General features: G+C 37.9%; 1 protein-coding gene across 1 annotated transcript; it reads right to left on the reverse strand.

Annotated features, from left to right (window-relative positions):
- Nucleotides 1-7945: 7945 nt before the first annotated feature.
- Nucleotides 7946-9439, reverse strand: LOC149936056 (uncharacterized). The gene is made up of 3 exons (XM_090180698.1): nt 9275-9439; nt 8226-8604; nt 7946-8103 (listed from the first exon to the last, which is right to left on the reverse strand). Exons 1-3 carry the CDS (start codon nt 9437-9439, stop codon nt 7946-7948), a joined length of 702 nt encoding a protein of 233 aa, XP_090036824.1.
- Between the last annotated feature and the right edge of the window lie 9863 nt (nt 9440-19302).

The following is a 19302-nucleotide window of genomic DNA, read 5'->3' on the forward strand; positions in this document are numbered from 1 at the left end:
GCATTAAATCATTCACACTAAATCTTAAAAATAAGAAATTTATAAGAACAAGACTCAGAGAAAGAAACACTCCCCCTCCACCCCTCATCAATAAAGAATAAGAACTCAATAAACTTACTACTATAACCAAAACCGTCAAGAACAAAAGAATACATCCTAAGCTATCTAAACCAAAAAATCTTCTAAAAGATCCCCAATCCCCCAAAGGATAAACAGAAACTATACATACTGTTAAGAGTAAAAGATAAGCTACAATAATAGGAAACTCTAACAAACCCAAAAAAAAGGTCAAAAATAGTCTACATAAAAAAATCCTTAACACTGTAACAAATTCATTATACTAAATATCTCCCCCCCCCCCCAAACCCTTTTCCGAGGCTAATCAAAATACCCAATCCCAAGCAACCTTCACAAACAACAACAAAAAGATATAAAAAAAGGACTAAACTATTTAACAATATGTAGCCAACTCTATTAACGACTAGGAGGTAACCACTTAATATTAGAAACTCTAATCTTAAAATTATGGACAACAAATGAGAGCGGCTTAAGACCAAGCTTATAAAACCCCCCAAATAAACTAAGTAAACCAAAAATTGAGATTTTCCATAATTCTGCTTTAGTAGTTTATTAAAAACACTGGTGTTGTAAACCAAAATAGGAAATTAACCTTTTAGCTAAACTCAGAAAAATCTAAAATTACTTCAGTCCCCAAAATTGATATTATAAATTAACTATTTTCTGTTTTAATTACCCTTCTTATCACCTTTACTCTCCTATTAATTACATTTTCAAACCACCCTATTACACTAATTGTAGCATTAATTCTTATTACCGTAAGTTTAGCAATTAAGGCATTTTTTTAACCAAGATAAGTCTTATCAGCTACATTATCATCTTAGTACTTTTGGGGGGGCTAATTATTTTATTTTTATACATAGCTTCTCAACAACTCGAAATAAGTATCTATTAATAATAACACTCCTACTAACTTCTTCTATTTCAATATTCTATAAATCTCTCCCTTTAAACACAGTCACAATTATTAAAATTAACTCCCTAATATTACAGCTTACATGAACAACAATAATCATAACTTATCTTCTTATCACTCTTATTACAATCGTAAAAATCACAACACAAACAAGTGGCCCCCTTCGCTCAACTTTCTAAAGAATTATTAACCCCGAACAAAATTTTAAAGATAAGTACCTTAAACTTAAAGGGCTGCTTTGATAAAGCAGACATAATCCTAGATTCTTCACTAATTTTAGATACAGCACCTATACGAAAAACACAGCCTATTCTAAAAATTTTAAATTCAGCATTAATCGATTTACCAGCCCCTTCTAACATTTCTTATTGATGAAATTTCGGGTCACTCCTTATCCTTTGTTTAATCATTCAAGTAACCACAGGTATCTTCCTTGCGATACACTACACCCCTGATACCAATATAGCTTTCAACTCCATCTCCCATATCATACGAGATGTTAACTATGGCTGACTTTTCCGTTTTTTTCACGCCAACGGCGCAAGATTATTTTTTGTATGTATTTATATCCATATTGCACGAGGGATTTACTATGCTTCCTATAAAAACTTAACTACATGAATAACAGGAGTTATAATTCTTCTTTTACTAATAGCAACAGCATTCCTCGGTTATGTCTTACCATGAGGACAAATATCTTTTTGGGGAGCAACAGTTATCACGAACCTATTCTCAGCAATTCCTTATATTGGACCCAATCTAGTAATCTGAATTTGAGGAGGATTTTCAATTGATAACGCCACACTAACTCGATTCTTCACCTTACATTTTTTACTCCCCTTTATTCTAACCGCACTAATTTTTATCCATATTGTTTTCCTCCACCAAAAAGGCTCCAATAACCCATTGGGACTAAATAGAAATTTGGATAAAATCCCTTTCCACCCTTATTTTTCAATTAAGGATATTTTGGGGTATACAATTACACTTTCAATTTTTATTATAATTATCCTTATTAACCCAAATTTCTTCAATGACCCTGAAAACTTTAACCAAGCTAATCCTCTTGTCACACCACCTCATATCCAACCTGAATGATATTTCTTATTTGCGTATGCTATTTTACGTTCAATCCCAAATAGGTTAGGAGGCGTTCTAGCTTTAATCTCTTCAATCTTAATCTTGTTAACACTACCCATAAGCAAAAGAAACTTTCGGGGACTCCAATTCTACCCGTTAAATCAAATTATATTCTGAAGATTTCTTACCTTAGTTATTCTATTAACATGAATTGGAGCCTCCCCCATCGAGGAACCTTACCTCAATTTAGGACAAGTTTTTACAATGGCATACTTCGCCTACTTCTTATTAAGCCCTCTAGCTATAATGATCCAAGATAATAGACTAAACTAGTCATTTAGCTAAATAAAAGCAATTTGTTTTGAAAGCAAAATATAGGTCACCTAATGATTTATTTAATTCAAAGCTAGATCTTAAAACACCCATAAGCAAAAGAGATAAAGGGAGAATTAACATTCTTATTAATACTATTACCTGACCTAAGCCCTATTTAAATTCTAAATTTAACTCAATCTATCTGACAAAGCAATTAAAAAACTTATACTAACACTCCGTATAAAAACCCAAAATACCCTAAAACCAAAGGCAAAATACACCTCCAAGCTAACATCATTAGTTTGTCATAACGGTAACGGGGGAAAGAACCCCGCACTCACAAAAAGAAAAATATAACCACAAATAAAACTAAAAAAAAGTCTATATTAAAAACCAAATAGCAGCTAAGCAAACTTATGAAAATAATATTACCATATTCTGCAATAAAAATTAAAGCAAAGCCCCCAGAGCCATACTCCACATTAAACCCCGACAAAAAATATAAAAATCATATGTTAAGCTTAACCCTAACAAACTTTTTGCTATTCTTTGTGACTGAATAACACCTACCTTTTTAATTTCTAAAGAAACCATATAACCTAAAATTCGAATAGCATCTCACTACTAGATACTTATTCCATTAATTTTGTCACAATTAACACTTAAGCACCTAACTCATTCTAATTCGGGGCACTAAAATATATCTAAAATTTTAATCTACCCTGAGACAAAAGGTACAAAAAGTTCTACTTTTAACTAAATCTTTTAACACCTTCACAGTTCACACTTATCTAACTTTTTCAAAAAAAATTTAATAAAGCAAAAAAAAACAATTAGGTTATTCAACCAAATTCCCCCTAATACTCAAACTAAAAAATATTCATAAGAGCACTCCGTTATACAAAGAACTATTTAATGTAAATAAATCGCTTTAAAGCTCTACTCTAACCTCTAGATGTAAGTTCCCTTACATCTACTTTGTTACGACTTATCTAATATTAAAATTAGAGTGACGGGCGATATGTGCATGTTCTAGAGCCTTATTCAACTCATCTTATTAATAAAAATTTACTAATAAATCCTTTTTCACACAAAAATTCAATTCATGATCCAAACCTTTACTAAAGTAACACATCTCTACCCAATCATAAACTACACCTTGATTTGAAGTAACAAAACCAACCTATCTATAATGAAAACTAACAATTTATTTAGCTAAGTAATCTAACAACAACGGTATATAAACTCAATTACTTAATAAAAACCAGGGTAAGATTTATCGGGGCACATCGATTACAGGACAAGTTCCTCTAGGAGGATAAAACACCGCCAAATTCTTTAATTTTAAAATTATTCCTCAAAACAATATAAGTTAGCATAGAAGGGTATCTAATCCTACTCTTTACCCTAACTTTTCATCCAACAAACCATAAAATTTATTAAAGGATAATATTTCACTAGTTAACCCTAATTTTTTTTTAAATCATAGTCAAAATGCGCATAAACAAACTTTATATAAACCTTACGTATAACCGCAACGGCTGGCACGCTTTTAGCTGGCTAATTCACTTTAATCTATATATAAAGAAATTAGATAAACATAAATAATATTTCTACCTTCAAAATCTATCAAAAAGCGTATAAAACTTTAAAGCAACTATAAAAGATTTTAGCTTAAATTAATCTATCCAGTAACTCAAACAAAACAATAACCCCCCAAAAGAATACCTAACTGAACCGCTTAACAATAATAATATATAGTATAATAAAACCTAATTTTCCTTTTTCTAAGCTGGGGTTTAAAAAGAAAAAGAAAAAATTAAGTTTAATAAGACAAATTATCTCCTGTGCCTTCAAAGAGCACCGTGCAGCAACACCAAAACTTAAAAGTAAGCTAACTAAGCTTTTAGGCCCATAACCTAACGATGAGAATAACTCCTTTTATAATCATAAAACCTGCCAGCCTAATTTTCTTAATAATAGTTTTATTAGGACCAATAATCTCCCTAAGAGCTTCATCCTGATTTTCAATACCTTAGGATAAGCTTTGTTTAATCTACGGGGTTCGACGGCTCAAACCAATAGACTATTTGATCTATTGAGATAGTGACGCTTGCGAGTATGTGGGTGCGCTATTTTGAATTTTACGCACCTTCAAAATAGTTAAAGTTTTCTATCAAAATTTACGGCCCCTCCAATTTAACACACTATCTTGACAAATTTGCAAATTGAATTTCCCTTTACCTTCGTCAATTTGACCCTTTAAGAGAACAAAATATCCTCTTTGATCTATTCAACTATCCCCTCCGACTTGCGTGGAAATTTAATTTTTGAAGACTGCGCGGGGGTTTCAGATTATACGCCTATACAACGGCAACAGTAACTGACATCTCGCTTCGGTTAACAAACTGAGTTAGAAGTTTCAGTCTGTATAATTCAAAGGGGCGTGTTTGCTCTTCACTGCTTCCTTTCAAATCTAATCATTTTGAAAAGTTCCCTTCTGTAGGAATTGCCTACGAAGATAAAATATTTTGGGGTGCTAACTTTTCTAAATTATTCTAACAACGAAAATAAAGTTGGTTATATAAACATAAAGGTGTTGATTTTAACCACAGTTTATTTATTTCTACTTTGGGAGAATTACAATTTTGAAACAATTTTTGGTCGTTTCTTCCAATCCCCATCACTCTCGAATAGTAAGCTCCTTCCTCATAAACAAAACGAAATCAACGACGATTTCTATTCGCTATTATATTTCCAAAATACAGGGTTCTTCAAAAGGTTGTGTAAAAATATAAAGGAGTTGTAGGGGGTGAGTTGAGATGTATGCCTGTTTTTCCCCCATTTTCCTACGATGACTTAAAAGAGCACCAGAGAGCTTCAAAGTGTGGCCTACTAGCCCTTGGAAGTAAGCTGCAACAAGCGCAAAACCAAGCAGCAGGGACTTTAAATACTGTTTAAGTTTACTTTTTTACGCTGGTTACCTCGATTTGTTTACAAAGTCCTTTTACACCTATCAGACGAACCCAAACCTTAACGTTCGCATTTCCCTCCTGCTTGGTTTTGCGCTTCTTACAGCCTACTTCCTGGGGCTAGTAGGCCACACTTTGAAGCTCTCTGGCGCTCTTTTAACTCATCGCAGTGGCGTAGCTAGCTAGCATGGGTGACACCCGGGGTGGGTATCATGGTGTGCTACTTACTAGTCTCTAGTTAGTGTATGTTTTTATTTTTTTAATGGCCGGGTGTCACCCCCAAATCACGCCCAAACTAATCGTAGGAAAATGGGGGGAAAACAGGCATACTTCTCAACTTACCCCCTACAACTCCTTAAAATGTTTGTATAACCTTTTGAAACACCCTGTATAAAGATCAAACCTCTCGTGACGTTAGCATCAGAGGAGAAGCATTTTCCGGCTTAGTATTTGAGCCGCAATCGCCATATTGACAAATTTTCTGGCGAAATCTTTTTATAAGTAATATAAAATCTCTCTTTCTTTTGTATAAAGAGCATATTCTCGCATCACAAAGAAATCGTTTGGAAACAATGTTTTTTTAAAAGGCAAAAACGACGCTGCCCTCCCCCTCCCCATTTTTGGAAGGGTTTTTAGCTCTCTTTTGAAAAAAAAAAATAAATTGGAATCTGTCAGGGACATTTCTCCCATTTTCTCTCTTGGCTTCCCAATCGTTAACTTTAAGCTTACTCATAGCGTTGGTCGAATGGCAGAGACGTTTTTTACACATTATGTTTTTTCTTTTCGTCAGCGTAACGCTGCCTACGCTCATTAGCGAACGAAATCGACCTCACAAAAAATGGCGAATTACAAAGGAGTTTTATGGCTCGATTATTTCATATACGTTAGTACTAGAGGCATTTCGTTTTTAAAAGTTAAGAAAATTAAGCAATTGGGAAGACCGAGCCTAAAGGATAAACGCCAACGCATTCGGTGTACCGATTGTGTGCCGAAAGAAATTAAAAAGTCATAAAATAAAACGAGCGTATCCAATTCAAGCCAAATGTCATATCCTAGGAGCGTTGACTCATTGATTCTTATGGGCGATTTTGCAGTTAATCGTTTCACCGTATCATCGTCACGTGCTCTCATCATTATTTTGTAAATCATGTACAATAAAATTACGAAATTTAAACAAATCCAATGGCAGTTCGGTAAATATACCAATATAATAAATAAATATATTATTTACTTGACTATATAAACAAAAATACGAAATTCAGAAGTATATAATAAATAATTAAATATTAATTAATATTATCAATAGACATAAGTATAAGAATAATTGAAATTTATTCGTAAATGATGCAGCCCCATTTCTCTACGTTGGTCGGAAGAGAATAATTAAAAATGTATCAATTTGGAAGTGGATAATTAAGAATGTATAAAGTGCGTTATTTCCTTCGCTTAATTGGTATTTTGATCTCAAAGTAAATGAAATTAGCCCTTCCATTGAAAGCTCAAAAATTAATTCTTTATACGGATCGAAATTTCCCGAGAATGACGAGAATTTAAAGAAAAAGAGAGAACCACATACTTTCATCTCAAGCGAGACTTGGCGTGCCCCGTACACGTATAAAAGTATTTTATCTTGGAGGCTCTTTATTTTTATCCGAGTTAATTAACTTCAATAACTTCCTTTTTAAACTTGAATAGAGAAAGCTGCCTTTGAAGAATCCGCTCAGTTATTTACTTTTTGTCGAAAAAAGCCGGGACAGCAGCCAACGAATGTTACCGATGAAATGGAAAACGATTCGCAGCAGGAAGTATATAAATTGAAAACTTAGTAAATTTCTAATCTAGCAACTAGTACCTAATTGGATCGGGGTCCAGGAAACGAAGCGATGATAATTAAAAGACTTTTTAAATAGCCTAGTTTAAATTGTAAATTGCACGAGTAATTAGTATCTCCAGGAAATTATATGAATCCTATAGCGCCTGTTAGTAAACGATTTTTCGAATTTAGTTCATATTCCCTTTAAGTATTGAATTGACTTGAAGTACACTTACCTCATTTGTTCTGTTTCAAACATCTAAATACGTCAATTTATTCTTAAATAGATCAGATTCGTGAAGAAAATTACAAACTTAATCACCGTTTCTTTCATCTATTTTTCTTAGCGACGGTGGTCAAGCAATAAATTTTGCAAATACGCGTGACGTCTTACTTTCGGCTATAGATTATAGGTCAGCTCTTTTTTGTACATTAGAAACACTAGCAATATAGTCTTAGTCATCACAAGTGTCTACGCAGAAATAAAAAATTGTTGGTAATAGGCGCAACCTTAACGCCATTTAAATAAAATGGGAAATAAGAAATGAAATAATAAATAATTTATTTTAAATACATTTGAAATAATTTAGTGATAAATAGGACAACAACCGCAATTTTTTCATGGGTTAAGAAAGAGGGCTACGATTAACCGTACGCGATCATCTACAAACGCCAATCATTTGTCTTCGTTGATGGGCAATTAACCCGGAGACCTCTCCAAGAAGCTATAGATGAGAGGAGCCGTTCTTATCTCTCCTAATCCATCCATCGTCACTTGATCTTCCTATCTAATTCGTTGAAGTTTCCGTAGTAAGGTCCTCGAATGCCCGCTCCAGCCTTGATCGCGATATCGGCGCAGTTCCTGTACACCTCTTGAGGGCCGCATCCCATTCGATCGACCCCGTCCTGGCAAGCGCCCCAGTTGTTACCTGCGATAACGCCGAGTCGGCCATCTTAATTACACTCCGTCGTACACAAACTAACTCGGCGTATCCAACACCAAAGCGCCCATAAATCAAGCCAACCAATACCTCGGAATGAACGCTCTTACCAGATTTCCAATGCCACCTAAGAACGCAAGCGGAACAGGAAATGTTGTCGGGCAGTTTGACTCTGGCGAAGAAGATGCCACTGTTGTTATGGGGCACTGTCATTCTGTCCTCCATGTTGTGGTCAATGATGGATAGCGTATGAAAACAGTCCTCCGTCTCGCGGACATCAAACGAGTCCCTGTCGCACAGAGAGAATTGGAAGTAGCCCAAATGGTTTGCCACGATGTCAATGTACAGGTCCAATAAGTATCCTGGTTGGTAAGTCCTGACCGTCACGTTGGTGGCGAAGGTACCTCCCGTCTCGTGGGCTCGAGGCATAGGCCCGCTGTACGGATCGCCGCACACGCCGCATTTGCCATTGTTGTCTTCGTATTGAACCTGAATCGGAGGATATCGATAAAATATTCGAGCTCAATCATCGCTGGTGATATCCAAAAGCTACACGGAGTAGTTCCGATAGCTCCTCTTTGCGTACGGCGAAGCGCCGTAATCGGCTTGGATCCTATACGCTAGCTTATTAATTAGGTTCCCGAATTGCTTACCACGCGTATACGTTTCTACGCGCGCCGTTGTTATTCCAAGCTTAGGACAATGAATTAAATTTACAGCTGATATATAGGCGAATTCGAACGCGATGAAAACAAGACTTGAATTGAATCTTACGCGCGCGTATTCGAGCAACGCCGGTCGATGAGCGTTTTTGGTAAACACTGCGTCGCGGCTCGACCAATTTACACTCTCTCCAAACAGAAATTCGCGGACCTTATTTGAGCAGCGTGCCGCGCTATCACCAAAGCGAGCGTTATCTAAACACCACTATCTACACGGGCAGCTCTTTCCCGGAATATTTCTATCCCAATTAGAAGCGTCTCTCAAAGACGCCGGCTAAACATTCCTCGAATGTAAACAAACCAACGCGGCATTACACCCGCCTTTAAAATTCCTTCTACAAAGATTACGCAAACTCGTAAAATTTCAAAACATCGAATTTTAGTAGTTCGAAGACGTCCAACTGATAAAAATGTTTATCAGAGAGGATAGAGCTTACCTTAATTCCACCGCAAAAGTTTTGGGTGTCTTCGTAGTTATGCGGCGCGTTGTATCCGAATCGCCACATGGTATTTCTGGCCGGTGGCTCTATCAGGCGCCCGTGGCCGCTGACGTAAGGTGCCAAGTGACCGTACAGAGCGATAGTTAGAATGGCCGAAAACATGGCAACGTCCGTCTACGGCAGACTGGATGACGCCGAATGAGGTACCTCGGAATCACGTCCTTGGGTATCGGGCTCTGGTATCCGCTTAATTTATTACGAATATCTTCCGAAGTCAAACAGACGCGCAACCCGTTTACTTGTCCGATTACGAGACACTTATCTTTTTAACCTCTTCTGTTTTATTTTAAACGCCCTTACTTTTTTTCGTATTCCATTTTCTTCATTGGAAGTTCAAGCTTCTTCCGTTATATTATTTGTCAGAAATTTTAAACGGCATCTATTTCCTACCCGACTTCGACTACCGCGGGACTCCCTAGTCTTTGCCCAAGAGCTTCAGTTATTACTAGTTTCGCAACTTTGAATGATCGAGTAATTTACATGTCTGACGACGATCATTTCCATAATTTGAGCGCGCATCCCTACCCCACGGGTTAATCGCGTATTCTTGGTAAAATATTTTACGTGCAAAATTTTTAAAAATAATGATCGACTAAAATTAATTGTCAAAATACTTCTATATTTATACAAATTAATTATACGCTAATTATACCAAATAGAAATAAATAAAATAAAATATTATATTTATATAATTTCCAAAATTCAATTATTATTCTCCCAAGTAGAAATAAATGAAATAAAATTAAATCAATTGTTCATTAATAAAGCTAATAATACTGTCAAAAACCCAATACGCAATACACACAGAAAAAGGTATAATAACGTTTATAATAAAAAAAGTAATTTTCCCCTACAAACAAAAACACATTAATTATTAAAATTTTAAATAAAAAGTAGTTTAAATACGGTGCGTGTAGGTAGCCGTAATTTTGGTTGGAAAACAAGAATGAACTCCACCCAAGCTTGGAACTCGATCTTCTGTCACACCAGCCTTCGTCGAGTTTAACGTAGGTCATTGCCATCTTAGGCAACTCTTTTTTCCCGTCTATACACTTCACCATAGTGTCTCGTTGACTTTAACGGTGAAGTCAAGCAGAGGTAGTATTAATCGAAAGGGTTAAGGTGGGAGAAAGAGGGGAAGGCATCGTTTCGTTTTGACAGCTGATTTGCCTTTGGCTCTTCTTGGGAGCTTCTTTAACGGGGAAGGAAGAAGGCACCTCTCTTTAAATATATCGCTCGCTTCTGGGCAATCGCGTAAGTTCTTAGGGAAGGGTGTTACACTGCCAATTACGCGCCTAACCGTGCCAGTCCACGGTATGAATTATCCACGGAGACTTCACCGTTTCTCCACTTCGTTGGAACTGTCTGGTTACCCTCGAGGCGTCACTAACAGTTCCTGTTTAAAGCTGCCGCCCAGGTTTTAAGTACACCGGTTTATGGCATAAAAGAGGCTCTCTTTGGGACTATTTTTCAACGAATAGTCGCCCAAGGCCATCGCGCCATTATTAATGGATTCTACATTAAGGGTTTAAGATTCAACCTCCGCCTACATTTATTAATATTAATAGCCTTAACTATAAGAGAACAAGGCGTTCAGCCGAGCGATTACTTTAAGGCTTCTCTTTTTAAGGCGCCAACGTTTTAAATATTAAACGGGAAGTTTAAAATCGGATTAATAATATTGGGAGGTTCTTGATTAATCTTAGAGCTAAGCAGTGCGCGTAGTATGCTGTGTAGAATCCTAATGGATCGATGCTGCCGAGGCAACGCCTATGGACGAGGCGAATTTGATTAGGTAATGTAACGCGTTTTCGCGTTGTTAATCGCGCGAAGGTACTGTAAAACCAACTTTGACCTTAATAATTAAATGAATTATTAAAGTTTTATATTAAACTTTTGTACCAAAAGATTTCTATGATAACAATATAAAATTTTAGAAACGAATTTTACAATGTAGTATGTAGGTACCAAAATGTCTCAAATTTATTGTAGTAGTAGCGGAAGTAAATAAAATGTCTTTTATGAAATAAGTATCCATCTAGGCTATAAAAGTTAAACACACCTTCACATTTCACCGTAACACCACGGATGTAAACACTGCATCACTCTGACTAACAATGGAAAATGTAGTAATTAAACTGCTTAGGGATTTTCAATTATTTGTAAGCCATATTTACCTAATAGTACGGGTAAAAGAGGGTAGCTCAGCGGCAAAATTCGTCCCAACTTCCAATGTGGCCTAAAAATTATATTTTGGTGTCTACTTTGAGGATCCCATGAGTCCGCAGCGATGCGAGGTGGACAACACAGTTTTGGGGGGGCAAGGGGGGCAGGAGGGGGCAGTTGCCCCCTAAATTAGCTTTCACTGAATTGAGCCGTGTTTGGTGTTGTTCCCGATGGTACACTTCACCCTGAGTTGAATGGGACCAACCACAAGCCCGTAAGATGAACCGTTTCTGAGTTATGGCTGAATTTGTACTGAATCGCGTGGTTTTTTTCTCAAATATGAAATAAAATCACCAAATATTAAGTTTAGCAATCCGGTCAAGTTGGGTATCGTTTCTGTAGTATGTTATAACGTTGAATCGAATGAGACACGCCGCGGATCGCTGGGACTAATAGTTTCGTAGGTATGACCAAAGGTACACTAAACAAAGGTTTTTTTTCGGAATTTCACTAAATGTTGAAAAGGTATATCAACCATTTGGCCAGGACCAACCATACTTTCGGATCTTACGTATTATTTTGTGCCCGAATCGATTGAGACCAACCGAAATTCCGTAGGATGAATCGTTTCCGAGCTATAACGAAATATGTGCGAACCATAAATGGTGTTTTTTTTTCAAAAAGTTCGAAAATATTCATTTAAACCACCACCCGTGTCTACAAATTTATCCCGGACGACCACAATGTATTCATCTTACATTCTACTAAGTGCTGAATCGAGTGAGACCAACCGCAGCGCCGTGGAATGAATAGATAACGAGTGATGACGGAATTTACATTAGATAATTGACATTTAATCCTCAAACAGGTTTAATTAAATTTAATTAAATTTCAGATATAGTATTTATTATTATTATTATTATTCATTCATTCTATTTAGTTGTATTGTCTGATGTAAATTTTCACTAACAAGGAGACTACCCGAGGTGTTACACACCGATTTTGTTCAAACTCGGGGGATTGGTAGACCTTCATGTAACTTGAAAAATCCTAAAGGGATTTTATTCAATGGGCAACGGTTTTGCCATGGAAACGAAAAATGTTTTTGACAACATAAAATGGAAATTTTCCTATTGAAAATAACATGGGATTTTGACCGATTCCAAGGGTCCCCCCTGTGAAAAGGTTTACAAAATTGAAAAAAATTAAAATACCAAAATTATAAAACAATTGATAAAAATTTACGAAAACAAATCAAAATTGGACACATTTTTATCAATTTTTAAAAAAAATTTCATAGGGAAATTGGTCAAAATCCCATGTTATTTTATGTTGTCAAAAACATTTTTCGTTGCCATGGCAAACCCGTTGCCCATTGAATATAATCCCTTTATGATTTTTCAAGTTACATGAAGGTCTACCAATCCCCCGAGTTTGAACAAAATCGGTGTGTAACACCTCGTGTAGTCTCCTTGTAAGTAAAAATGTGTTCGATTGTACCAGTTTTTAAACATCTCTTCATCAGTTCTTGTAGCAAACACACAACAATGATGTTAAAAATTAACTTAAAAAAAAAGAAAAAAACATTTTCAGAACCTGTTTGAGGATTAAATGTCAATTATCTAATGTAAATTCCGTCATCACTCGTTATCTATTCATTCCACGGCGCTGCGGTTGGTCTCATTCGACTCAGCACTTAGTAGTATGTAAAATGAATACATTGTGGTCGTCCCGTCCGGGGATAAATTTGTAGACACGGGTGGTGGTTTAAATGAATATTGTCGAACGTTTTGAAAAAAAACACCATTCATGGTTCGCACATATTTCGTTATAGCTCGGAAACGATTCATCCTACGGAATTGCGGTCATACCTACGAAACTATTAGTCCCAGCGATCCGCGGCGTGTCTCATTCGATTCAACGTTATAACATACTACAGAAACGATACCCAACTTGACCGGATTGCTAAACTTAACATTTGGGGATTTTTTTTTCATATTTGAGAAAAAGCCACGTGATTCAGTACACATTCGGCCATAACTCGGAAACGGTTCGTCCTACGGGCTTGTGGTTGGTCGCATTCGACTCAGGGTGAAATGTACCATCAGGAACAACACCAAACACGGCTCAATTCAGTGAAAGCTAATTTAGGGGGCAACTGCCCCTTCCTGCCCCCTTGCCCCCCCCCAAAACTGTGTTGTCCACACCGAATCGCTGCGGACTCATCGGATCCTCAAAGTAAACATCAAAATATAATTTTTAGGCCACATTGCAAGTTGGGACGAATTTTGCCGCTGGAAAGCTCTTTTTGGGCCTCTTTTACCCGTACTATAATTAAAGGGCAACGCAAGTGACCATGCAGGGGGGTAAATTATCTTATAGATTAAAAGAACGACTGCGCATGCGCTATCTGCCATAGCCTTTCCCTCTGTAAAAAAAGCAGAACCATATTGGCCGAATTTATTTTGTATAAATGCGCCTCTCGCGGTTTTTATGCAAAATCCATGCATTCTTTAGTCGCGAAAATGACCGAGGAAAGTGAAGTCGCCGTGCTTACCGACAAATCGGATCCTAAACTTCTACAAAATAAATGTAATAAAAAAAGATAAATATTCTGTCGGGGTATAGATAGGGAAATTGTTAAGGGAGACGGGATATAGGAGTGTGTGTGGTGTTGAATTTTCTTAATTTACCGCGTCCAAGGCCTAATGTTTCAACTTCCATTATTAAAAATATTCAATTCACAAATAATTTTATTCCAAAACATTGTTAAATCGAAAATATAAAAGTCCAACTCTCGGAAACTAACCCAGTTCTTTTCTCCATAATAAATAAATTAAGCTAGGCGTAAATTCCTGGATTCGTTGATTGCGAGCTAACTCAGTGAAGAAAATCGAAAAATTCGCGAATGAGAGCGAAATTGCGCCACGTGGCTACACCAAGGAGAATAAGGTTTTCGCGCTGTATAAAATCATCCTTGGAAAACCTACTTACGGCTTGTTGAAGAAAACATAGTTCCCCCCCCCCTGCATGACCACTTGCGTTGCCCTTTAAATATAGTTTTTGCACTATTTTTTCTGTTCGAAACGAATTTTGAATAATCAGCGGGAGCATGCGAAGGAACATGTTTCAACCGAATAACACCAGCAATATATAGATATATATATATATTCTTTATTTGTACGTAAGAACCGTTACACGACAATTAAGTGCTACCAAAACACCATTTTTTATGCATCTTAAAGACCGCCGCATTTTTACAAGACGACTGAATTTATTTTGTTTATAGAATCAAAAGCTCTTTATGACGTCCACGAGAATACTTTCTAAAGTATTACGGTTCCTTTGGGTATTGTCTTCCCCTTATGGAAAGTTTGTTTACGCAAACACGCGTGTATCATTTTTGCAAGGTTAACGATATTCAGCGAACTTGTGACATTATCGCGTTGGGAGATCCTGTTTTATCGTATAAGCCGCTTGTATACTCTCGCAGAATTTCTCGGAATATTTCGTGGCATTTCGGAGATCTTCGACCCGAGTTCGCAAAAACATAGCCGCTGGCCAAAATATATATTCGATCTTTTATATCGGTGGCGGCCAGTCAAGACAAAGCAAAAAAGAGACGGCTTGAAAAAGAGGAAGCGTTGTACCACAGAAAGGGAGACGGGGCTGGACGATAGGCTGGCTTCTTCGCTTGACACGCCTTTGACAACCAAAAACGCTTAACTCTTCTTTATTTATCTCTTTTTAGGCCAAACTTTCTATCTTCCAATGGTAAAAGCAGTGTTTAAAGTCGTCTTCCGCGTCGACTTTTCGACTTAAGCCGCTTTACTTTAAACACTCGCCCACTTTTATCTGTCAATGATGAAATGCGCTCTTCTGTGCTTGTCGCCGCCGCCGCCGCAAATAGAATATTTAGGAAACAACGAAATTTTATTGAATGGTATCAGCTCGTAGCTTCGGCTACGGCCACCATTTTGCCCTAATGTATTCTTTACGGGGTGATTTCCTGTCGCGTGAAACTATAATTACGCTATGGTGGAGTTAAGGTTGAATACACCCAGTGTCATGCAGAGGGGGTACTAGGAAGCTCCAAGCATAATTATTAGAACACGTCTACGGCAATGGCAGGGTGGGCCCGAGCCCCTGTAAAATATAAATTTCGGGCCCCAAATAGAGACGTTATTAACTTAATACTAGCAATAGCTATACTTTTCCGGAGATAAGTATACCTCGTTTCTTCAAACCCGGGCCACTAGTCTGCATGGGGCCCCGGGAATTTGTACCGGCTTCCCCATCTCTTGTTGGGCCTGAACAGTGGTCCACTGGCGCGTACTTCGACAGCAGCACTTCCCGTGGGGATTTCATTCAAAAGGGCCCATGGTTGCCATGAGTCTAGAAATGTTCCCACGTTCACATTGTCAACAGCTTGTTTCGTGACTTTGGTGACACGTTTCAAAGACACGCGCAGTCAAGACAACCAATTTAACAAATACTTACTGTAAAAACTACCAATGGAATAATCAGGGGCCGTCTACTTAAAGGACCTCTAGTGGCAAAAGTTTCATCTTAGATCCTTCGTGGCGATTCTTTTTTCTTTTCTATTTTCTTTCTTGAAATATATTAGCCAAGACACTACCCACGATCTTTAATGCCATTATTACAGATGACCAGGTAATATTTCGTAGGAGGGTGGTGGCAAGCCCTTCATACCACGGAAACAAACAGCAACCTACACTCACTCATGGAAACGAGAAACCAAAGAACTCTGGGACCACTCCCTTTAACCAGTGGATAGAGAGCTTGCAAACCCAGTGCCTAAGGCTAGGTGCCCACTGGCTCTCCATTTCGTATCCGTCCTGCCTTCCCTTAAGGCATTGTCTCCGTTACGAAGCAAAGGCTTGTGAAAGGTAAGATGGACACGTTACGAAGAGCAGTGAGTGCCAGGCTTAAGGCCACCTCACTTCGACGTCCACCCGCGCGACTCCATAGCATCCTTTTGCCATCTTGTTTTATCTAGCGTGGCCTATCTCGATGGAGGCCCGTTTGAGGCTTTCTTGACAACGAGCATTTTCTTTCCAATCACGTATGTAAGAAACCAGAGAGGGAGGCGGGAAAATACATCATTTTTTTCCCTTCTCTTCTCGGACTCGCATCTTGCCTTCTCCAAATCTTGTTCTTCCTCCGTCTTCTTCTTCTTAGTTCGAAAAGGAATTTCTTCCCTTTTTTCCCATCCATTCGCTTTCTAACGGCGAATATAGGCCTAATGTAGCGACTGCCGCTTGTCCGTCTCACCGAAGAGACTCGAATTCATAATCTCGCGTCGTCCAAAAACCTAAAGAAAGAAGAACAGGACTAAAGCGGATTCTGAGGCTGCAGTCTTCTTCTTTTTGGGCTCGTCGTCGGGAGGCTGCCGGGGTAACGCAAAAGTACCAGTTTTCTTCTCTAAATTTTGGCCAGCCGTTTATCCCCCGGGACAGGATTACGCCTTAGGCCCACCACTCTCACTCTCACTCCACTCTCTCGTATAATATAACGACGCGACGTACGACGGTAGAGGGCGTCTTTCCCTCCATTTCGGAAACAGCCTTAAAAGGAAACTTCCCCGTTTAGCTAGGCCATATCTTTTGTTTTCCCCCGTATCGTGTTCGTGTAATCTCGGGATTCTCCCAACACAATTTTTTGGTGTTATTTTACGAAGGAACATTTCCAACCATTTCCTAGTACTTATAGAAGACGCGTTCGTGTTTTTGCTCTTCAGTTTTGACGTTATATTCTTTGTCTTTGCCGCTTCGAGATATATAATACGCGGCTATTATTTTTTGAAGACATTACGGTAGGTCTATAAACACGGGTAAAACCAGAAGTATATAAGTAGGATAAGTTTTTCGTTTGAATTATGTTCCTACGCAAGTTCCCGTTACTTTTCCAATACATTCATCGACAATAAATAAATTTCATAAAATATGGTTAACAGAGCACCCTGCTTGTCTCGTGATTCCCTGAAGAAAAACCACACCCCTTCGCCTTCCTTTCTCTAATATTTCCCGTTTTATTTACCCTTTACGGTGACCGAATTTATCTCTTCGTGCAGGCGGATAATAAAAACAGTTGCGATATCATATTGTCCGTTAACTAAATACACCCTTGAACTAGTTTATAAATAAGTAAATACTCCTACGCAGTGTAATATTTACATTTTAAATCATTAAGCGTATTATTACGCGATGTTAATTTAGAGCAGTAATGCAATATACTTCCTCAAGCCTGAGAAAGTTCCATTTTTGCGTCGTTCATATGAAAGTAAGTACATATTTTATATACTTCTGGTACAGCGTGTATTCGAGACTGCAGAGGCAGTTCGATGAAATTGCTTTTAATGCGGCCGTGTCTAACAAGGGCTAATTGAAAATTTCGTCATAAAAGAGAAGTAAAATATGTAGAGGAAAGCGACAGTCAATGTTTGGGCCGGAACCTAATAATGAATATATATGAGCAGCGCTTGTCGGTTGGAGCTTATAGCCTAAGGGACTCTAAGCCATATTTCACGGCGAAAATGAACTAAGTTTCGATATTATAGTAACGTGGGCATATTCTCCAGAGAACCGCTAAATGCGGGCGTCTCGTCGTTTCATTTTGGCACTAGTCTTATACCGTATTAAATAAACTTAGTAACTTCGCGACTGCTGCCAATATAAGTTGACGGATAGTTACTACGCCAACGATATAACGTAGATATCGGTTAAAAGGGGTCTAGATCTAAAAAGATTTCGTGATAAACTTAGTCGATATGGCGGCCATGGCTCAAAGACAACGAGTAATGGAGGAGAGGGAATGACAGTGGACTTCCTCTATAATTTTAATGACGTCACGAGAAGCGGTGGAAGCTATATGTATATTAACTTACCGATTGCATGACCCCAGCCTCCGCTAGCGCTCTCAAGGCCTCGATTTCCACCTATATAAGTATATATAGCGTATATATTAGGTCCCGTTGTAATAGATTCGAAGCTCGTCCAATGGCATTTGCGCTTGTGGAAATTTTCGAATCAATGAAGGGGGGAATTGGTACAGGCCAGCTGAGCGGGTTAGTTGAGTTACATCGGCCGAATCAATTAGAGGGATATAGAAGGACCGCCGTATGTAAATGAGAACGTGGGCCAAAGGGGGGAGTCCAACGAGGGGAGAGAACGGGGCCTCGTATATTGGACCAGTTGAGGAACATTGTGATCAGCAACTGCCGGTTTCCCCGTAATAGCATTTTCGAGAACAATATACGTCAGCTCGAATCCTGTTAGCTCTGACATTAATTATCCCATTTAGAATGTTAAATTGTTAATATATAATCTACATATCGAAGGCCGTAAATCAAGAGCTGCATTGAGGCTATGGCCCGCCAGACTAGGCATTCCCCAACCACCCGATTGCCTTTCAACAGTTTTTGGCCACCGTGAAGGCGCTAAACTCAATTTCCACTCTATACGGGGAATTGGATAAAGCCATATACTTAGATAGGAATCGTGGGGCATCCGAAAACCTTACATAGTTTTATAGACATTTCTGGAATGGATATGTTCGCGTGGCAGTTTGGCACGCTTCCAAATTAATAGAATACAATCATCACGTACAAGACACCTAAAATAACAATGGCTTCCAACGAAAATTATATTCCAGATTGATTAAAAACTATTATATCTAAATTTGGGATGTAATGGGATCGAAACCAATCATAAGCGTATCTTATTAAGAAAAAACAATATTTAACTTTACACGTTGTTAAAATCGCGTACACATCAGTG

Source organism: Leiobunum rupestre, chromosome 7 (assembly GCF_980474605.1).
Source record: "Leiobunum rupestre chromosome 7, qqLeiRupe1.1.hap1, whole genome shotgun sequence".
NCBI lineage: Eukaryota > Metazoa > Arthropoda > Arachnida > Opiliones > Sclerosomatidae > Leiobunum > Leiobunum rupestre.

Bases quoted from the DNA above. Each gene is read 5' to 3' on its own strand.
- LOC149936056 (XM_090180698.1), bottom strand. From the start codon at position 9,439: ATGTTTTCGGCCATTCTAACTATCGCTCTGTACGGTCACTTGGCACCT. The intron at 8,605-9,274 runs GTAAGCTCTATC...CCTCCGATTCAG, and splicing joins ACTTTTGCGGTGGAATTAAG to GTTCAATACGAAGACAACAA. The intron at 8,104-8,225 runs GTAAGAGCGTTC...GCGTTATCGCAG, and splicing joins TAGGTGGCATTGGAAATCTG to GTAACAACTGGGGCGCTTGC.